Source organism: Choristoneura fumiferana, chromosome 8 (assembly GCF_025370935.1).
Source record: "Choristoneura fumiferana chromosome 8, NRCan_CFum_1, whole genome shotgun sequence".
Classification (NCBI taxonomy): domain Eukaryota; kingdom Metazoa; phylum Arthropoda; class Insecta; order Lepidoptera; family Tortricidae; genus Choristoneura; species Choristoneura fumiferana.
The window spans coordinates 10,404,934-10,425,253 of record NC_133479.1 but is presented as its reverse complement, the minus strand read 5'-3'; the positions used below and the strand labels follow the sequence as shown (position 1 = coordinate 10,425,253).

At 38.5% G+C, this 20,320-nt stretch overlaps 2 protein-coding genes across 11 annotated transcripts in view; one reads left to right on the top strand and one right to left on the bottom strand.

Moving 5' to 3' along the window:
- Positions 1 to 8,327, top strand: part of Fife (regulating synaptic membrane exocytosis protein fife) — a 172,833-nt gene extending 164,506 nt beyond the window's left edge. For 6 of the 8 annotated variants that reach the window (XM_074091157.1, XM_074091158.1, XM_074091153.1 and 3 more), the window contains exons 19-21: positions 856 to 1,043; positions 2,493 to 2,651; positions 4,206 to 8,327. In XM_074091157.1, coding sequence (XP_073947258.1) covers positions 856 to 1,043; positions 2,493 to 2,651; positions 4,206 to 4,391 — 533 coding nt within the window. In that variant the 3' untranslated portion in view covers positions 4,392 to 8,327. Of the gene's footprint in view, positions 1 to 855; positions 1,044 to 2,492; positions 2,652 to 4,205 lie in introns of those variants that run through there. The other 2 variants (XM_074091161.1, XM_074091159.1) reach the window with 1 other exon arrangement.
- Positions 8,328 to 8,447: 120 nt separating this feature from the next.
- Positions 8,448 to 20,320, bottom strand: part of Oseg2 (intraflagellar transport protein Oseg2) — a 57,385-nt gene continuing 45,512 nt past the window's right edge. For 2 of the 3 annotated variants that reach the window (XM_074091149.1, XM_074091152.1), the window contains 8 exons: positions 20,059 to 20,144; positions 19,300 to 19,487; positions 18,713 to 18,955; positions 18,542 to 18,638; positions 16,514 to 16,654; positions 14,913 to 15,031; positions 11,982 to 12,090; positions 8,448 to 9,007 (listed from right to left, as the gene is read on the bottom strand). In XM_074091149.1, coding sequence (XP_073947250.1) covers positions 8,883 to 9,007; positions 11,982 to 12,090; positions 14,913 to 15,031; positions 16,514 to 16,654; positions 18,542 to 18,638; positions 18,713 to 18,955; positions 19,300 to 19,487; positions 20,059 to 20,144 — 1,108 coding nt within the window. In that variant the 3' untranslated portion in view covers positions 8,448 to 8,882. The remainder of the gene's footprint in view (positions 9,008 to 11,981; positions 12,091 to 14,912; positions 15,032 to 16,513; positions 16,655 to 18,541; positions 18,639 to 18,712; positions 18,956 to 19,299; positions 19,488 to 20,058; positions 20,145 to 20,320) is intronic. The other variant, XM_074091151.1, reaches the window with a different exon arrangement.

Sequence of the window (20,320 nt, the reverse complement as noted above, 5' to 3'; positions counted from 1 at the left end):
GATTGTACTAATATTCAAAATCCAATCCAGTGATCGTCAAACATTCGCGCATACCAACCGATGAACAGTGGCGAATGTCTGACGGGAAAGACTCGGCCACGACCTTATCGCTGTCAGCGAATATAAATATGACGCAAACGACCAGTGAAGAAGCAAATAGAAATCAGACTGCAGATTCTCAGAACTTTCACGCGAAACAACGATGTCGCCTCATTAGATTCGCTCAGCTAAAAGTTGTGGCCCAGTCGGCAGTAGGCAGGCTTTTCCACACATTGGGCAAACCGAACGATGTCATAAACGGCCAATTCCTACTTTCAGGGCTTAAACTTAAACCTAGACCTAGCTAAGATTCAATAGACGAAAATTTTACATGAATCTGGTAATAATACGGTATTTCACAACTGTTGAATTTGCCATATTCTTTATATTTTTATAAAAATATATACACAGACAATGTTTAGCGAAGATAAAAATTAATTCGGTTGAAAATTAGATCTGTAGCGATTTTTTGAAAAATTGATATGTCTGTCTTTTTCTAAAAGGCTTTTCTCTATGCAGCAAGTATCGCACTACTTGCGTGTGACGTCACATGCCAGTAAGTCTTTATCTGTCTAATCTTGAAATTCAAACCATAGAACTCTGTTGTATTTAAAGATATCTTAAAAATTGTTTTTCTGTTTGATTACATGCATTGTCAAGTTTTAATTTATAAAGTAAATAAAAAATATTCAAATACCTTATTGTCGAGACGCTATAAAATGGCGGGTTAGGTGTTAAGTTTGGTCCCTGTAAGCGTGGTGTTGGCACGATGTGTGGCGGCGCGCCGGGCGGGTAGTATCGGAGCTGACGCCGCAGGCACGGCGACGGGGCGCAAGGGCAGCATGTGGGCGGCGGTGCCGGCGGCGTGCGAGGCGCTGGGCGCCGACGAGGACGCCGTGCCGCTCGGCCCGGGCCAGCTGCCGCCGAGGAACGCCGCGCTGCCGCCGCTACACGCCGAGATCAACATCAGCATGATCATGATAAAAGGACAGCTTGAGCTTGAGGTAACGCTTTACTTGATAGTATTGACTTTAACATTTATCTCTATCTCTTATTTAAATATGATTAACATGAGACTAGGCCAGGATGCTTAGATTTTAAATTTTATTGGTCTATTGTAAAAATAATCATTATAAATTAGCTTGAGCATAGAAATATCGCTTCACTAAAAAGTATTTTTCTACGGTATCACAAAATCATATTCAAACTGATACGTATTAGAGTTGTTTAATAAATTCTGAAGTTCAGGTATAAACAGGATTGTTTCTTTCAGAGTGACTAAGGTATTTATGGAAATACACGCAATATCCAATATTCAACATGCCTAAGCACCCGAGAATATTTTAATCTTATGGAAATCAGAATTTCCTCGTAGACATCCGTAGGCGCTACGTAGCGGATGCGAATTCTCGTAGCGGTGCTACGGGCCATGACATTGCGTAATGTCGTTAACCTTTGTCGTATAGTCTAATATCACAATATCAGTATTCATATTCACACGTGTAACTTAGAGCCATTTCTTATAAATATTATACTCTAGAATATACTAGTGTTTCATAAAGACAGCGCTTTCGCGTATTCATGGTACGAGTTATGCTTATTAAAACATTCGAGTTGAGCAGTTTGGTGTTAACTAGCATTTATGTAACGCTACTAAGTATCTCATTTATTTACTCGGATTGATAATCGTTCGAGAATATTCAACATTTAGACTACTTATAAAAATCTCGCGTTTTGGCGTTTGTTTTTTTTTTTCAACTAAAAACGGGCTTTGTGGCCATCTAGAATCAGATTCAGTTCTGTCGAACCAGATTTTAACGCCATTCTTATCCGACTAGACTATTTTGATCCGATATGCGTAAAAGTGAATTTCGCAAAAACGTCCGTAAAAGTTGACATTCTTTACATATCAGAAGGTGAAGTGCATAGTTTACGGTCAGCGAAAAATTAAAAAGTTAAAAAGATTGCAGGCGCGCTAGCTTGACAATAATGAATTAGCGCGCCTGCAATCAGTCACTTTTTTTTTTTAAGTTAAAAAGGCCATGGAAATGTTGGCACAAGTCGTATACAGCCAAGTCTAATGGCCGGTATCAGATGTTTTGTTGGAACTCCGGACTCTTCCTATTGGGTCCGAAATAGCTTGTGGTGTTTTCGGTGGAAAAATACACCTGCAGTTTATTTTTAATGAAAAAAGGCGGGAAAGCATAAGAAAAATATTGGAATAAAATTAAATTTTGTAATATATTTTGAGAAAAAGTTTATTCTATATCTACTGAGTTTTTGAAAAGAGGACTAAGCTGGCTTCGTATTAGTTAAACGTGCAAGCTCGCACGCATAATACTCATCTCAGCCAGCAATTGCCTACTTCCAGGCCACGACAATAATCTACTATTGAAATCTATCTGCTATCATATCGATTGGATGGGGTCGAATTATAATTTTCTGGTCGGTAGATATCTCACGCGCGGCGCGTGTACGGCGTAAACGGCGAGGTGCCGGACTCTTACGTCAAGTGCTACCTGCGCGACGGCGACAAATGGCTGCACAAGCGGAAGACACGCGTCGTGCGCCGCACCACCGAGCCGCACTTCAAGCAGACGCTCAAGTATCAGGCGAGTCCTTACACTGCGCCGTCTCTTTCTCAAGCGATAATTTGAAGAAGGAAGGCGCGGTGAAACCGCGCGGTTAGCTAAATTGTGCATTCTTGCACTTAGGTAACGGCTCCGATTTCCGTGGTAGTCAAAATCGGCACTCTTTTCCGTCGTAGGTATTTTTATTTATGCATTTCATGATGCATCTAAGAGACTTGCAGTAAATTTGCTCATACAGGAATAAATAGCAAGAAGCAAGCAGATAAAGAGCAATATCCGTGGTATTAAAAAGTGATCAGAACTCCTAATTTTTAAGAACTCTCTGATCACAATAAAGTATGTTTTCTTAGAAACCCTTAAATATACACGTCATTTATTTTTTTATGGGTGGGACTCGGAATTAGGTTTCTTGATAACCTGGGATTGAGGCTACTTCCGATGGTGGGAAAAACCCAACACTCGGAAATAGCATATATGGGAACCTAAATCCATTTTACGAAAAATTTGTACACCTCGGAATTATGTTCTCATATACTTAACGTAATACCGAGTGATATTGCCAACCAAAATGAAAATTTAGGCTACCATAAATTTGGATATAGGTTAGTCCGTTTTAATGTTGTTTGTAATGATGAGTTTAATCCTACTTCCTACTAATATTATAAATGCGAAAGTTTGTGAGTGAGTGAGTGATAGTCTATACTTTTTGGCCATTAATAATTTGACATCTAACTTGTGTCCATAACTCTGTAGTTTTGTAGTAAATCATACTAAATTATTTTTTTTATTTATTATGTGTATTTTTCTAAGTTTTAGGTTAGGTTTTTACAATATTTAAGTCTGCGCAAAATATACAAACACTACAAAAAATATTTTTATTGTACACGGAACCAAGCAAAATATTTAGTTGTTACCCACGGAAATGCGAGCTGAAATCCGCGGAATTAGGTTCACTAGCTATGGATTACCACGAAATAAGATTTTTTTTACATTCCTGCATTTATAAAATATGTTTTACTATTAAATTATCCAAGACAAACCACAAAAGTAAAAAAAAAACAAAGCTCACTTAACATACTCCTAAAAACATATATTTTTTAACTCTATTTTATTTGGAAGTGCTTATTTTTTTTTGATGTATTTGAAAAATGTTCTTAACCCCCACGGAAATAGGTACCGTTACCTTATTGTTGCGACTAGCCAAAATAGCCACATTTAAGTGCTGCAAAATATCGTATGAGTTGTCTTACATTGCCGTTAATAATAATCACATATAATTGTATCATTGCAAGTCAAGTCGAGCCAAATCTAAAAATTATATTTTAATTTCATATCCAATTCGACCTCAATTCGACCTAAATAGGTTAAAATTACACTTAAAAGATTTAATTGATAGGTTATCCCTAAAAATAAATAAATGGCTATACAGCTATAAATATATATAATAGTTATAATTATAGCCGTATGGTTATAATTTTAATTCACGGTCTTTATTAAGCACTTACCAACGCCAACCCTTATGGCTAAAACACGCGCCAAACCGACAACCCATCTCATTAATTCTTTCATTCGCAGGCAAACGAAGCCCTTGGTCGCACGCTAGTCGTGATGCTGTGGCAGCGTTGCGGCGGCTTCGAGCACAACCTGGCGCTCGGGGGCGCCGAGATCACGCTCGACAAGCTCACGCTACCACAGCGCACTTACGGCTGGTACCCGCTGTTCCCGGCCACGTCGCTCGCGGCCGACGAGTCACCCGACTGATCCAGGGAGCCGTCGCCAGAACGCCGTGACAACTAGCGCTCTGCGACGGCTTCAGATTTCGCGTGGGTGGCTGGATGGGGGCGGACGCGTGTCGAATTCGTTACATGCCAATAGCATATGCTATAATATTATTACTTGAATAAATGGTTTCATTCATCCATCACAATATCTATATTGTTGGGTAATCACAACTGTTGTGTCTACTTAAACCGTTTTAACATGTCGAATGGTTGCAGTCCAAGTTGATGTAAGCGCGCAACATCGCTCTCTTTCATGGAGCTCAAAATTTACGTAAAAACTACCAAGAATAAAGTAGCGTTTTAGCAGTGAGTATAACAGCCAAGTCAATTTCTTCTGTATTTTTGTGTGATTGTATCTTAGGCCTCTAGGTTGGCAACGCATCTGCAATACCCCTGGTGTTGCAGATGTTTATGGGCGGTGGTGAACTCTTACCATCAGGAGACCCACTTGCTCGTTTGCCATCCAGTCGAATAAAAATAATAATATTGAACTTCAGATACAAAACTATACCTAGCTCACTGTAGCTCTATAAGTACTCAGAAATAAGTAGGACCAATTTTAAAGGTTAAAGGATTTCTTAGTTTGGTAGTGAATGCGATACGCGTCCAATCGTACCTACACCATGCCATCACGTAGTCTACGTCTAATATAACACCATAAAGTAAACTGTGTTTTACGCCCGCTCCACAAGTGCTGCCCTATACAAACTCTATTGATATTAAAAATAAATACTTAATTATAAACAGTGTAAATAGTTTTAAATTGGTGTATGTCTCAATCATACTACTAGCAACAAGTAGCTGGTGGTAAATAAGTATGTGTGAATTATTTTTAGCGGACAGCAACAAGGCAAAAAAGCAGAGTTGATTGTACATGAAAATAAATAGCCAAACGTGTAGTCGCTCGTTACGATTAATCTCTCAGACGTGTGTGCTGGTTATTATTTAACTGGAACATGTATAAATGTGATAAAAAAAAACTGAATATCCTTTGAAATACATGTCTGGCTACGATTTGTCATTCACTCGCTATTTTGAAGTCTTAAAATATGGGATTGTTGCGAGTTTTCGCAACATTATTGTGGCCTAGACCACCAGTAAAGAAAGATGGCCACTAAAATGTAGTAGTTTTAACAAAAGGAGCTTATAGCAGATCGCTTCTACCTTTAAATTATGCGTAATGTTTGTAGCAATTTTATATGTTACGTGTTTGTATTGATATATCTTAAATCATAACTTATAGAAATTGCGTAAATAGTTAAATGTTAAACTATGTATGAGTAAATACAATATTGCGTAGTTTTTGACCGCAGAGAGCCATTTTTTTAACAGTGTTCTCGTTCCATAGTTTTTTTTTATTACTGCGATTAAGAATATTGTTATATACGAGTATATATTATGATATAAATATATTCTCAGAGTATTAGGCATCTATATAGATTATTTTTGTAGCGGAATGTTCCTTTACTAATAGCGGATTTGGTGCCTAAAAACATTCTTATCGTAATATCTAAAATTAATATCAAAAATTATATCAGATTTTTCAAAACTTAATATTGAAGCTATTTGAGAAATATGCGTGGTAAAACTCTCTTGATTTCGAAACAACAACATAAGAAGCTTAACAAAATGTGTTATATCCGTTTGAAAAACAATATAATATTTTCCCCGTGAAGTTACAAAGTATATGATGTTCAGTAGGAAGTCTGTAGGCACAACTATATCATCTAGGTAATTAGTACCAAATAAATATCTTGTAAATATCTCGTCTCAGATAACCCCAACTTCGACACTTTGCCTTATACGATTAATAAATTTCTAAAGTTATTCTAGTATTAAGCGCGTCTAGATACTATTCTTCCAAGGTTGTGCTTTAGTGAAAATTCCCTTATATACCTCCAAGTCGATCTTACGACATTTTCTAATCTACCTACATTATAAGAACTTGGTCTCATCACATCAAAGCCTATATCTACAAATTGTAAATAAGTAGATACGTACAATCATTTTCTAAGTAAATTATTTTTCAAAAATTTCTACTCACAACTAGTTTCGTGGTAATATAACTCTTAGACATCATTTTTAAGGGGAAAAGGCTCATAGACACTGTGATCCAGGTCTACTATACCTGTCATTTTCAGTGAATTGTGGTTTAATGTCCGCTTGTTTCGAGTATGCACCAATGGAAGCGCACCCTTAAGGTACCCACTCTTACATCACGTCGGCCATAATATGTAATTATGTCTATGTAGTGTAATAATGACGATGAAGTACAATATTTTTACATACAAACATATATTGCATATTTATTAAGATATACTTATGTGCCGCACAGACGTAGCTGTGGTGTACGGTTAGTAACGAAGAAGATGCAAAAATATTGTAGTTCCTTGACACGAATCTCTGCTTGAATCAAACTATCATTTTATAATGTGGCAGAGAAACACCAGAGCTCCGGAAAAAGAAGACATTGCATTAGCGGCACTAGTACACGAACACTACTGATTAAGAATTTATGTTGATGTCGAAGAGGTTAGCTGTTTAAAACACAAACAATAGTTGTAAAATGATGAACGTCAGTTCAAATTACATATCTACGGGTGTAATTAAAGTTAAAGTATCTCGTCAAAATCTGTGTTCTTCCAATGCTATACTATGTTAGCTTAGAGGCTCGCTGACAATATCTCGTTACTATACGAACACCCAATCGTAAGTATCTTAAGAATCTAAGCAGCTGCTACTCGCTTAGTTAACCCTACTCTAGATTCTAGTCCACGTCTTGCCTACAAATTTTAAATACTATTCTATTGACACATTACGGTAGTTTTTTTCATTTTATCATGGTTGTACATTTTCTAAGAGAGAGAAATAGTTCATAGCTAAATTGATCCATTTACTAGATTAGATATAAAATAATGTTTCTAAAAATATCTTAACATTAACCATTATTTGCCTCAATCAGCATGGGCTTCATTTTGTTGAAATAAATTAGGTATCAAGAAAAGTACAGATGTGAAAGTGGTTTCGGAGATATTTTCTGTTATACTTCTACGCTAGTGCGTTTACTACTTGTACCTTTTCTATTCTTCATTTACCAACTGAATAAAGTGCTAAAAGAGTAGCATGATTTCCACAGTACGCTATCTCAAATTGATCTTCTGTAACACTATAGTGTTACAGAATGATCTGTTCAAATAATTCCAAACACGCGCTGTGGATGAAATATTAGTACATATTATACTTGTTTAAAAATGTATTATGTCTAGATATGTATATATTTATCTAAAGAGATAGATATGTATTATTAATAAATACGTCTCCGATTAATAATCGGCTACGGTCAGAACTAACTTACGCTTACTATCTTGATATTCTAGCATACGAAAAAATATTTGATATGATAAAGAGTTGTAAAGAGACGTAGTACCTACTAACGTTATGTGCCTCGAAGAGCCCTGCCACTTACTGAGTTGATTTCACCCGAGCCCTACAACAAAGTATCTGTTAGACATTCATTTACCTTGTGATATGGACGTTGTCCATTTTTAGTGTCTGTATCCACTCTGATCACGTATCTATATTTAGGTGTACTAATTTTCTTACTTCATGTATCATATTGTTTCTTCCTAGATGCAAATTGGTCATTTTTAGAGCCGTCGACTTGATGAACACTGAACACTGATTGTCGTTTCATTGCCGTTTCGTCTAATGTCGCATAGATATTTAATGTTTGCGTGTTGCATTTCTGTATTGTTCACATAGCAGACGGTTACATATCTGAAGAATATCGTGTTCAGTATTGGTCACGGAAGCGGAGTAGATACTCTACAAATCCTAGTACCTACTACGTAACAAATATGTGTGTCAAAGTATATTATATTAAATAAATGTGATAACAAATGAGTTTATTATAGCGATATAAACATCAAATTATAGAGTTTTATTAGTTTTCCTTACAGCCAAAAATGTTAGGTGAATTAAAAAAAATACTTTGTTTACAACTACGTATATTTATTATTTACAAATTTTACACGTATAAAACGTTAATGATTGTTTTCAGGACCAAACAACAAAATACAAGGTTTTAGACCACAGTCATTTTTGCACATATTACCAAGTTCGTAATAGGTACGAAATTTCTTCAAAGAAAACGCAGAAATTAAACTAATTTTAAGTTGTTTAAAACTTCGATTACTTACCTACTTCTAAATTAACTATCAAGATCCAAAGTTACGACGATAAATTACCTTGTAGGTGGTACATTCTTTCATAGAGTAGGTATCCAAAAATTAAATTTCTGCAAGTAAAAGCTGTAGAGCACTCAGTTTAATCTTAAAATCCAATCGGATAACTTTTCAAATGCCTTATTTAAGAAATAGGATTTCATAATTGTGAGTGTGTTAATATTCAAGCAATGTGGAATGGTACCTGCAATTATTATTTTTGTAATGAATGAGTGCGCCGTCTCTAATTATATCTGCGAGTAGTCGTGCGGGCCGCACCAGTGCGTGATGTGTTGCAACAGCGAGGCCGGCGCGCCGCCGCCGCGGGCCGCCGACGCCGCCCGTGACCACCACTCGCGGTTCGCACAACGACCTGACACCGCCATTTCAAGAGTGACATGACGACGGGTGCCCCTTCAAATGTCGACAAACTATCGAATTTCATTTCATCGAAAACAATTCATAGAATATTCAATACTAATATCTTGGAGTAATTTCACTTCATCGACTATTCATTACATATTAAAACCATTATTAGAACAACAGTACAAGGATTATTATTTGCTTAAAAATACATTTCATCAACTATTCATGTGACAGAACAACTAAATATCATTGTTTATTTCTTCGACGTAGTATTATAAAACACCTGAAAATAGGTTAGGTTAGAACTACGACCTCGAAAAAAATGGCTACCAGAAAAGTAGGTTAGGTTAGCTTAGAACAGTGACCCTAATAAATAAACCAGTACCAGAAAAATAGGTTAGGTTGGGTTAGAACCGCGACCCCAACAAAAATAAATCGCTGCAAGAAAAGTAGGTTAGGTTAGGTTAGAACTGCGACCCCAACAAAAATAAATCGCTACCAAAAAGTAGGTTAGGTTAGGTTAGAACTGCGACCCCATCAAAAATAAACCACTACCAATAAATTAGGTAAGGTTAGAACTACGATCCCATCAAAAAAAATCGCTACCAGGAAAGTAGGTGAGGTTAGAACTGCGACCACAACGAAAATAAATCGCTACCAAAAAAGAACTTTAGGCTAGGTTAGAACCCCAAAAAAATCGCTACAAAAATAAAGAAATAAATAAATTTCATTCATCAAAGTATGAAATAATAAAATATGAAATGAAGTTCTGCAAAATAAACTATATATTAAATAATATTTCCAGAAATTAAAAATCGGTGATAAAAATAATTATTTTAATCATTGGAGGTAATGAATATTCGATGAAATGAAAAAATACGAAACGATGACTTTTAACTGATATTCGATTAAAAGTTTGTCGATATTTCAAGGGTAAACCGATTTAGACATCAAAACGGAAAAAAACATGGAAGAATATTGTTTTTGTACTGATTTATAGTGTTCTATAATATTACATTACTGAAGAGTCCGCGAAATAGGGGATTGCCGGCCGAGAAGTTATAGATGGCCGAGTGTTAACGAGGCTATCTAGAGATACAAGGCCGACAATCCGTGTTCATGGACGAGGCTTGTACAATACAATACAATACATATATTCTTTATTGATTACAAAAATAGAAAAATTCAGTTAGACAATAGGCAGTCTTATCGCTAAAAAGCGATCTCTTGTATAGTGCTTTTCTCAAATAAATCCAAGGAAATAATACCATGTCACTTGATAATGAACTCATTTCGAAAACACATATTTGTAAAATTGTTTTTGTTTTTCTATTCCCGTCAAAATACTCTTTTTCAACTATTTTTTTGTAAGCTGTTCGGGTTTAAGTTTTTGCCGCCAAATCTTTTTATGATTTTATTTATAAAAAACCGGCCAAGAGCGTGTCGGACACGCCCAAGATAGGGTTCCGTAGCCATTACGAAAAAAAATCAAGTAATATTATGTGCGTTATTACAATTAATACACTTACTACAGTCTTAAAATTTATTACCAGAAAAAGTCCTTTTGTCGAGAAGCGCAGTTTTTCGGCAATAACTCAAAAACGATATATCCGATCATGTTGAAACCAATTTTCATTGAAAGCGTTACCTTTCCATATTTTTTGCATATTTTTTGGACAAACGGTTGACAAGATAGAGGGGGGGACACAATTTTTGCTACTTTGGGAGCGATTATTTCCGGAAATCTTCACTTGAGTCAAAAAAGTTTTTGAGAAATCTACTAACTATCTTTTCAAAAGATCTGTCGAACTATGTGCCACACGTTATTGCGAGTTAAAGAAATTTTTTTTCAATTTCTGTTACGTGTATGGAGTGCCCCCTCTATAAATATTTATTTTTGAAATTTAACTACAAAACTAAATAGGGTCTTTGACAAGACATCTGTACTCCAAATTTCATTAATATACATCTTTAGGTTTCTAGTAAAATGCCTGTGACATACGGACGGACGGACAGACAGACAGACAGACAGACGGACTTGACGAAACTATAAGGGTTCCGTTTTTGCCATTTTGGCTCCGGAACCCTAAAAATAAGGGTACCTTATTAATTGGTTATTTTAATAAGTTATTAACAATAAATGACAATCCTTGTTTATTATTGAATACCTGATTTATTCTAATTAAATAATCTAGTCAAATAAGAGATTTAAAGTAAATACTCATTCACGAACTACATACGTTTTTTATTGGCAGTATGCCATAGATAGTCAATAAAAGAAATAAAAACCCACTGAAACAAAAGACAATCTCTTTGCTGGCCTTGGCCGGCAATGTTGTATGAAATTCCATTACTATCCTCTTATTTGAAATTAGAACGAATCTTCAATAAGTGCTATACAATGACGTACTTGGCGTTGGCGTGATCATAGGATCACGAAGATAAAGACGATATTTCCTTGGATGTTTGAGAAAAGAATATTGTATTATATTGTATGTAGCGTGTCAATTTTGAACCGCAACGTGAAATATGAAAATCAACCTTGTGAACTGAACAACAAGTCACATTTTTAACGTTTAACACCTTCGCGGTCCGGGTGCCCCCAATGTGGGTCATGGAGCTTTTTTTCAGGAGACCGTGCTTCCGCTATGGGTTCACAACACAACTTCAAACTGTCCCCAAAGTAGAAGCACACTTGGACGTGTCACTTTGTCAAATCAAATTTGACCACCGGATGGCCAAGTAACCTGACTACGAAGCTTGTGGTCCCGGGTTCGAGTCCCGGCTGGGGCTGATATTCATCCCATGATATTTATTTTATTTATTTATTTAAATCATTTTGTATGGGGACAGTGAATCTGTAACATGTTTTAACACTAAAACCTGTTAGAGATGCCTCGAGTAATTTAAACCGTCCGTCAACGGCTAGGGTCTGGTGATCCGTTTACACCATCAAATCAAAAGTATACATCCACACTGACCGTTAGTGAATGTGACGAGCCTGCTCCCGAGGGGGTATCCAGTGAGCGCGCAGCACGCTTCACCGCTCGTGTTTGACGCGTACAGGCCGCGTCCGTCCAATGGCAATGTCTAAACAAAAACGCATGTCAATGTAAATATCCTACTTAGCTTCGAATCCTTTCTCGAACCTTCGATAAGCCTTCCCACCTACCTCACATTTACAATACATTAATACATTTTGCGCTTACTCTTTTGCCAAAGGGATATATTTTTTAAAATATTTCACTGGACTGCGCCCAAGTCCATAACAATATACACGCATATATTAAAAGTAAATTTCAATACAAAATCCCAAAAATTATTTATTTGTATATAATGATATTATTATGCAATTGAATGGATGCAAACAACATTTTCGGGTGTGGAACTGCGTACGCTATGACGTACTCGTATATTGTGTACCACTCTAGGACAAACCTAACTGTACCGGATCCGCAAATAATAGTAGTTTATTATCCAAGGGAAGTAAGGTAGAGATTACTAATCCAGTGTGCTTTTGAGGCCCGATGCGAAGCGAAAGATCGTAAACCATACGAGTTTAGTAAACCGTACTTACCCTAGGGTGATATAATATTGCCACTTCGGTGCAAACTTTTATTTTTATTTTATGCACTAAACGAACTAGAGATAAGAGAAAACGAAAGAAAGTGAAGACATCCCGATTCGCAGGTTCCAACTTACGCGTGTGTCATAGTCATAGCGGTAAGTGGCATTTGAATTGAAATTCCGGAATTTAACTTCGAATTGTATTATATTGAATTGGATTTAGTTAGACTAGATAGGATTAGATTGAATAAGATTGGATTAAATGGTCAGGTCAACGTGGTTAGGTGAGGTGAAAGTGAACAGACACCTAGGCAAACGTGTACCATCTTAGGCCTCATCTTCGCCTTCCATAAAAAAACGGTCAAGTGCGAATGCGACCGACTCGCGCGCGAATGAAAGGTTCCGCACCTCCGTACAATTTTTTAAAAACAAATTGTTCAGTAATAATTTTTTGTTAAAAATTCTAATACAAGCTTTTTGCTGGCGGTACTTTTTGCCCCTGGTTACCAAAGTAGGTAGTCGTCAAGACGAATCAAATGAGACCAAAATCGATGCGGTCGTGTCGTTTTATTACAGAGTTCCAATGGCCAACATCTAACTTCATCATCAGATCAGCTCTACGTCATAATAAATATTGCATTGTCATCGGATTTACACATGCATGCAAAATTTCAGCTCAATCGGTTGAAGATATCCACTTCAAGTTGAAATATTAATTCCACCCGAACAAACATACTTAAATAGTTATATTACATTACAAGTTAATAAAAACATATCACCAAAATGTAAGCACTAGGTATTTTGTAGTATTTTGAATAAAAAACAATTTTAAATTCTCATCCTCTTTGGCTGTCGCCCTGTCGGAGGCTGAATAGATTACTCTTGCCACCGCGGCAGAAAAAAAAACCAGCCAAGAGCGTGTCGGACACGCCCGAAATAGGGTTCCGTAGCCATTACGAAAAAATGAAGTAATATTTTTCTAAGGATTTCATATTTTGTAGGGAATATTCCAAGTTTAGGTATATTTTATACCTTAGGCTGCTATTTACTCTTAAACTACTAATAATTCTCAAGAAAACCTAACCGTTATAGTTTTCCTTGTAAGTTTGATATACTTACTACCATCCTGAATTTATTCAAATTTTTCCACCCACGCACCGGTTTGGATTTTAGAGGAGGGGGACGCTCGATTTAAATGAAAATTTGCACTTTAAAGTTGAATAATTTGCAAACAAATCACTAAATCGTTTTAGCAACCCCCTAATGGTTTTAAAAGACCTATCCAACGATACCCCACACTACAAGGTTGGGTGAGAAAAAAAAACACCCACACTTTATGTCTATGGGAGGTATTTATATTTTATTGTACCATTTTGTCGGCATAGTTTACATTATATATTCATGCAAAATTACAGGTTTCTAGCATTGATAGTAACTGAGCAAAGCTGCGGACGGACAGAGAGAGACAGACATGGTGAAACTATAAGGGTTCCGTTGTTGCCATTTTGTCTTCGGAACCCTAAAAAGTAGCTGAACGCGGTAATTCTGCGGACGGCGTGTACTTTTTATGAATTAGTGAATAAATCTTACCAGATTTTAATTTTTGACCTTGTAAATAAATAGTGTTAGTACTTACGAGTAGTATGGACTATAACGGTCATTTTTTTGTGTAAAAAAAAATTAAACACAGTGGCTGTGAGTGCTTTATTGAAGTCGGTTTTTGTAAAGTGTGTGTCGGAGGTTTGTGGATCGTAAATTGTTATTTAATCTTAATGCTGCACAAAAAAATAAACCACGGTCTTAGAGAAAATTATTATATTATCGAAGGTTTTATAAAATAGCACTAATAAAATCGCAAATTAATAAGTAGTTGAACATTAAAAACAACATAGAGTCACTCGCGTTGCCCCTAGCAACTGACGGCCGTCATCTTGGCAGCCTAGCAACCAAAAATCCCTGAATGAAACACGTTTCTTGTATGACGAGCCCCTTTCATTTTGAACTTTATTTTATTTTTAGTATTTGTTGTTGTAGCGGCCACAGTAATACAGTCGAGGGCAAAGATATCGACACGGCCAAAGTTACAAAAATATGTATACACGACTTTATGCACTTAACATTAAGGCCGTGTATTACATATTTTTGCAACTTTGGTCGTGTCGATATCTTTGCCCTTGACTGTACATAATCTTTGAAAATTTCAAGTGCCTAGCTATTACGGCTCAAGCAAGAGATGACAGACCCCCCTGTGACAGACGGACGGACGGACGGACAGATAGACAGCGGAGTCTCAGTAATAGGGTTCCCTTGGCACCCTTTGGGTACGGAACCCTAAAAATGGTTACCTGTTCGACGGCGCGCTCCATAGAGACAGCGAGCACCCACTCGCGAGTGTTATCCAGCGCCGCGCCGCGCACGCACGCGCTCTCCAGAAGCAAAGGCGACGTTGGCCAGTCCGTGCACTCTGCACCGGGAACACGCGATGTCATCGTATAATAGTACATTGTGTGTTAAGGGGGCGGTAAATAATGAATTACGAACGAGTCTATTAGAAGCCCGAAATCGAAGACTGAGTCGAGTTGAGTAATGCCAGTACCACCCGTGTGACATAGTCCTACAATGTTTTTCATCATATTTGTGCGTAAAATTTCATATTTGCACGACAAAAAATATTACATACATTGTCGACGCCATTGGCAGCAGCCAATCCCCGCCGTATAATATTTTCATTGACAAATAAACAAACATTTCATTGCTAAAATGTTGGTATTTTAGGCTTTCGTCAGTCGTCGATCAGTACCATTATTAAATAAACTAACAGCCTTATTCATAAAAAGTTAGAGCCTCCTTGAAGGCTCCTTGAAGGCCCGATGCTAAAAAACATGATTCATGAACGTCTGTTAGCGCTAATCAGTCGATCAAGGCTCTGCTAAAGTTAGAGGACCGTAGACCCTCCTTTATCTCTCTGCTAAGTCACAAAATGGCCGCCACAAGTTTGAACAGCTGACTTTGACTAGAGCAAAAAACCATAGGTACCGAAGATATTTATAGTGAAGGCAGGGCTACGCAGATTAAAAAAAAAACAGGAAAAATTATTTTCAGGAATTTGTATTTAAAAATCCTCTAAATTAGCAACAATAAATATGAAAAAAAAATAAGGATGATTAACATAATTATGGCTTTTTGCACAACATAAACATGCGGATCGGAAATGGCGGGAAAACAAACATCTCGCTTTTTTTTTTACTGGTAATTTGCTGTCACTGCTGTCAATTTTTTTTTTTAATTATCGATTAGGCCATTTTTTGTCTTTGATTTGTCAAGGTGGCCAACATAACGCGTCTAATCCGTCTATCAGCAGCTCAACAACTAGCAGACTGCTAGCAAGCGTTTATGAATCACACTTCTTGACAACCGTCTAACAAGCTTAATCAGTCTGCTAAGTAACAGACCGATCAAACCTCAATTAAGGATTTTTTATGAATAAGGCTGTAAGTATCCATAGTTGAACAAGCTAGTTTACAACAAGTCTCTGCATACAATACAATTTTTTTTTTTTTTATTTGACTGGATGGCAAACGAGCAAATGGGTCTCCTGATGGTAAGAGATCACCACCGCCCATAAACACCTGCAACACCAGGTGTATTGCAGATGCGTTGCCAACCTAGAGGCCTAAGATGGGATACCTCAAGTGCCAGTAATTTCACCGGCTGTCTTACTCTCCACGCCGAAACACAACAGTGCAAGCACTGCTGCTTCACGGCAGGATTAGCGAGCAAGATGGTGGTAGCAATCCGGGCGGACCTTGCACAAGGTCCTACCACCTGCAAATAGTGGACTAAATATACTTAGCGGCACAAAATTGTACTCTACATACAAAATTACCTATTTCTGCATACATTTAGGGCCAGATTTTTTGCCGCTCAGTAAGTAGTAGAGGCTCACCAAAGTCAGTGTAGTCCAGCAGATGCGCAGCATCGTCGTCGGCGGCCTCGGCCATGTCCAAGCTTCGGTTTAGCAGCACAAAGGCCTCGCGCGCGCCGCTGCTGCCTTCTGCCCGCACCGCCATGCCACTCACGTAGTACGCTATAAGTACACACATCAAAAATGTCTTGGGATTAGACGTGTGCGCCGCGCCGACCCGCCGCCGCCGCCGCCATTTTTTCGACGCCACCGCCGCCGATCAGCGTATCGGCGTAAAATCGGCGCGAGTTCAAAATGTTTTCTATACTGAATTTCTGACTTTCGAAGCATTTTATATTTTACTACAATTAATTATTATTAGTCATTCATCATCATCTCAGCCATAGGACGTCCACTGTTGGACATAGGCCTCCCCCGTAGACATCCAGTTGCTTCGGTTGGCAGCGGCCTGCATCCACCATGAACCCGCGGCTTTAACCAAGTCATCCGTCTATCTCGTTGGTGGACGTCCTGCTGCGCTTGCCGATCCGCGGTCTCCACTCGAGAAGTTTTCGGCCCCAACGGCCATCTATTCTCCGTGCTATATGGCTTTCCCATTGCCACTTCAACTACTAATTCGCTTGGCTATGTAGGTGACCCTTGTTCTTCTAAGTATCTCCTCATTTCTGATTCGATCCCATAGAGTAACCCCAAGCGTAGCTCTCCATAGCTCGCTGAGCAACTCTGAGCCTACGTATTTCTAAGGCATATAGTGAAGCACAACGTTTCAGATCCATATGTCATCACTGGCACACACATTGGTTAAAGACATTCGTCTTTAGACACTGAGGAATTTTGTACGAAAAGACATTGCGGAGTTTCCCGAACGCTGCCAATCCGAGTTGGATTCGACGATTGACCTCCTTCTCGAAGTTGGACTTACCTAATTGGACGGTTTGTCCTAGGTATCATACGCGTCAACAACTTCAAGAACCGAATTCTTCACCAAAATAGGGGTAGACACCACATGGACATTCGACATGACCTTTGTCTTGCCCCTGTTCATTTTGAGGCCTAGATACCCGTTGGGAGACTCGATTGAGGCCTTCGAGCATTGTGCTGAGTTCTTCCATCGACTTTACCATGACCACCACGATATCGTCGGAAAACCGAAGGTGAGTGATGTAATGTATTCGCCGTTGATATTGATGCGTAGTCCTTTCCATTCCAGAAGCTTAAAGGCGTCTTCCAAAGCGGCAGCAAACAGTGTCGAAGATATGACATATCCCTGTCTTACGCCTCTTTTCAAGGGCATCGCCTTCGAACTCGGTTCCTGTACTCGGACCGACATAGTGGCATTTTTATACAAACACTTCAACACTTCGATATATCGATAGTCGATACGGCATCGTTGGAGAGACTCTAGCACTGCCCACGTTTCGACCGAATCAAAGGCTTTCTGGTAGTCCACAAACGCTAGACATAGCGGCAACTTATACTCTTCGTTCTTCTGTATGACCTGCCGCAGCGTATGAATGTGGTCTACGGTAGCCTTTTCGGAACCCGGCTTGTTCGGGTGGCTGGATGTCATCGACCCTGCGTTCGAGGCGATTTACAATAACCCTGGAAAACAGCTTATAAACATGGGTTTAGATTTTAAAAGGGGGGACGCTCGATTTTAATGAAGATTTGCACTTGTTAAGTTTAATATTTTGCAAACAAATCACTGAATCGAAAAATCGTTTTAGCAACCCCCTAATGGTTTTAAAAGACTTATCCAACGATACCCTACACTACAAGGTTGGATGAGAAAAAAAACACCCCTATTTTACGTCTATGGGAGGTACTCTAAAAATTTTTTTTTAAAATTTTTTTATTGTACCAGTTTGTCGGCATAGTTTACATATATATTCGTACAAAATAACAGCTTTCTAGCATTGATATTCCCTGAGCAAAGCCGCGGACGGACAGACAGACAGACATGGCGAAACTATAAGGGATCCGTTTTTGCCATTTTGGCTACGGAACCCTAAAAATAGGATAACCTGATTTTTAGAAATAGAAACTCACCAATGTCAGCAACTATAATGTCAGAATATCGTGGTAACGCCCTGGCAGCTTTTGGTGCTATTTGTGGCACATGCAGAGCCAATAGTAAAGTGATAGCCTGAAATGCAACTTCGTGTGAGTTAAACAGATAATCCCTTATTATTTCACAACACAAAGGTAAATTATTATTACCTGCATAGATCTATCATCTGCCCCAGCTGCCAGCATAACCGATGCAGCATCCTTCAAAGCGGTCAAAGATTTCGGTGCAGTGGATGCTCTCACTAGTATCTCACTGCACACTGCTTTAGCTAAGATAGCGTCACCATCGAGAACAGAAGAGTCACCTTCTCCAATATACTGACGAAGCGAGTCTAGAGCCTGAGTAAGAGCTTCAGGTGCCTCTTCGCTTTCAATATCCACTCCTTCCAGACGCTAATAACATAGAAGACTTTGTTATACTTAGATAGCACAATGAGCTTCAATGATAATATGGTCAGGAACACTAATCAGAAAATTCTAGCTAAAGAGTTTTGATTGAAACTTGGGCAATCTTGAACGACAGAGAACGAAAGATCCTATTTTTAAGCACTTGTGAAATTGTGTTAGAGTTGCCTAAAATAACACCTCTCTATAAACTGTAATGTGTTAAACAGATGTTCAACGATTGTCTATTTTATTTCAAAAAGGTGACTGCTAAGTTACTGCTCTAACTCACTTTCTGGAAAAGTCGAAATTATACTAGTTGTCGTTCGAAATGTTCGAAATGGTTGTCTTACGGGGTGGGCCTTGAAGAGATACGCGGCATGTCGCAAAGCATAGTGCGGCGCGCGGGCCCCGGCGTGAGCGAGGCAGCGCTGCCAGTTGCCCGCGCGCGCCAAACGCTCCAGAGCCTCCAACTCTGCATCTATTTCGGGCGCTGGCGCCATCGGGCCTGGCTCATCTTCCTCGAAGTCTGCAGACCCCCCTTAAGGATAAATACAGGTAAAGGAAATATAGCGAGATGATGTAAGTTAGATCAAGAGGACGATGGCGTGATGTGAACACGAGGCCTTATTGTTTAAAAGCATTCGGAATTGGAATCGTTTTCTGTCATCCTAGCACTTCACTTGGCATATTCGTAGAAATATTTGCGTGTGCGAAAGAGATGCACTATATCATTTCTAGGGTGATTGACAGAGATTTCAACAGAGCAACGCGAATATACAATAGGTACCAAGTGAAGTGCCACCTTGTGTGAATACGTTATAGGAAAAGGGTAGAAGGAGATGGTGAATGCGGTTGATTGTTAGACAATACGGCCTCTGGTCATAATTTAGTGTAACTGTACCTATTATTTGCTATTGCTGCAAATAAAGAATCGAAAAAAACATAGCTTTTATTTTTTGGCACGTTGAAATTTCGACTCGCTTCATAAGCTCTCGTCTGTAGGTAAGTACTTAGTTTTCCCATCCTCTATACTTCTACCAGCCTCCCCCCCTTGATCATGGCTGGCGATGCCCTTGCCAACACTTTTGCCTAGCTGTTGCAGAGCTCACCTGGAACTTCTTCGTCCTCGCTAGATCCCTCAACAAGGGCCGCTCGCAACTGCTCCCCGACGTCTGGCTGACCTATGGCAGCGAACCTAAAATAGCAGTGAAGTTATTATGATGGCTTAACGTAACTGACGATCGGATAGCCAAGTGGCTAGAGGAACAAACTTTGAGGTTCCGGAAAAGATACTCAGGTATATACGAAAAATACAAGTGTTTGTTTTCGAGTCTTGGATCTATAGTATTTAGGCATACATATATCTATCTG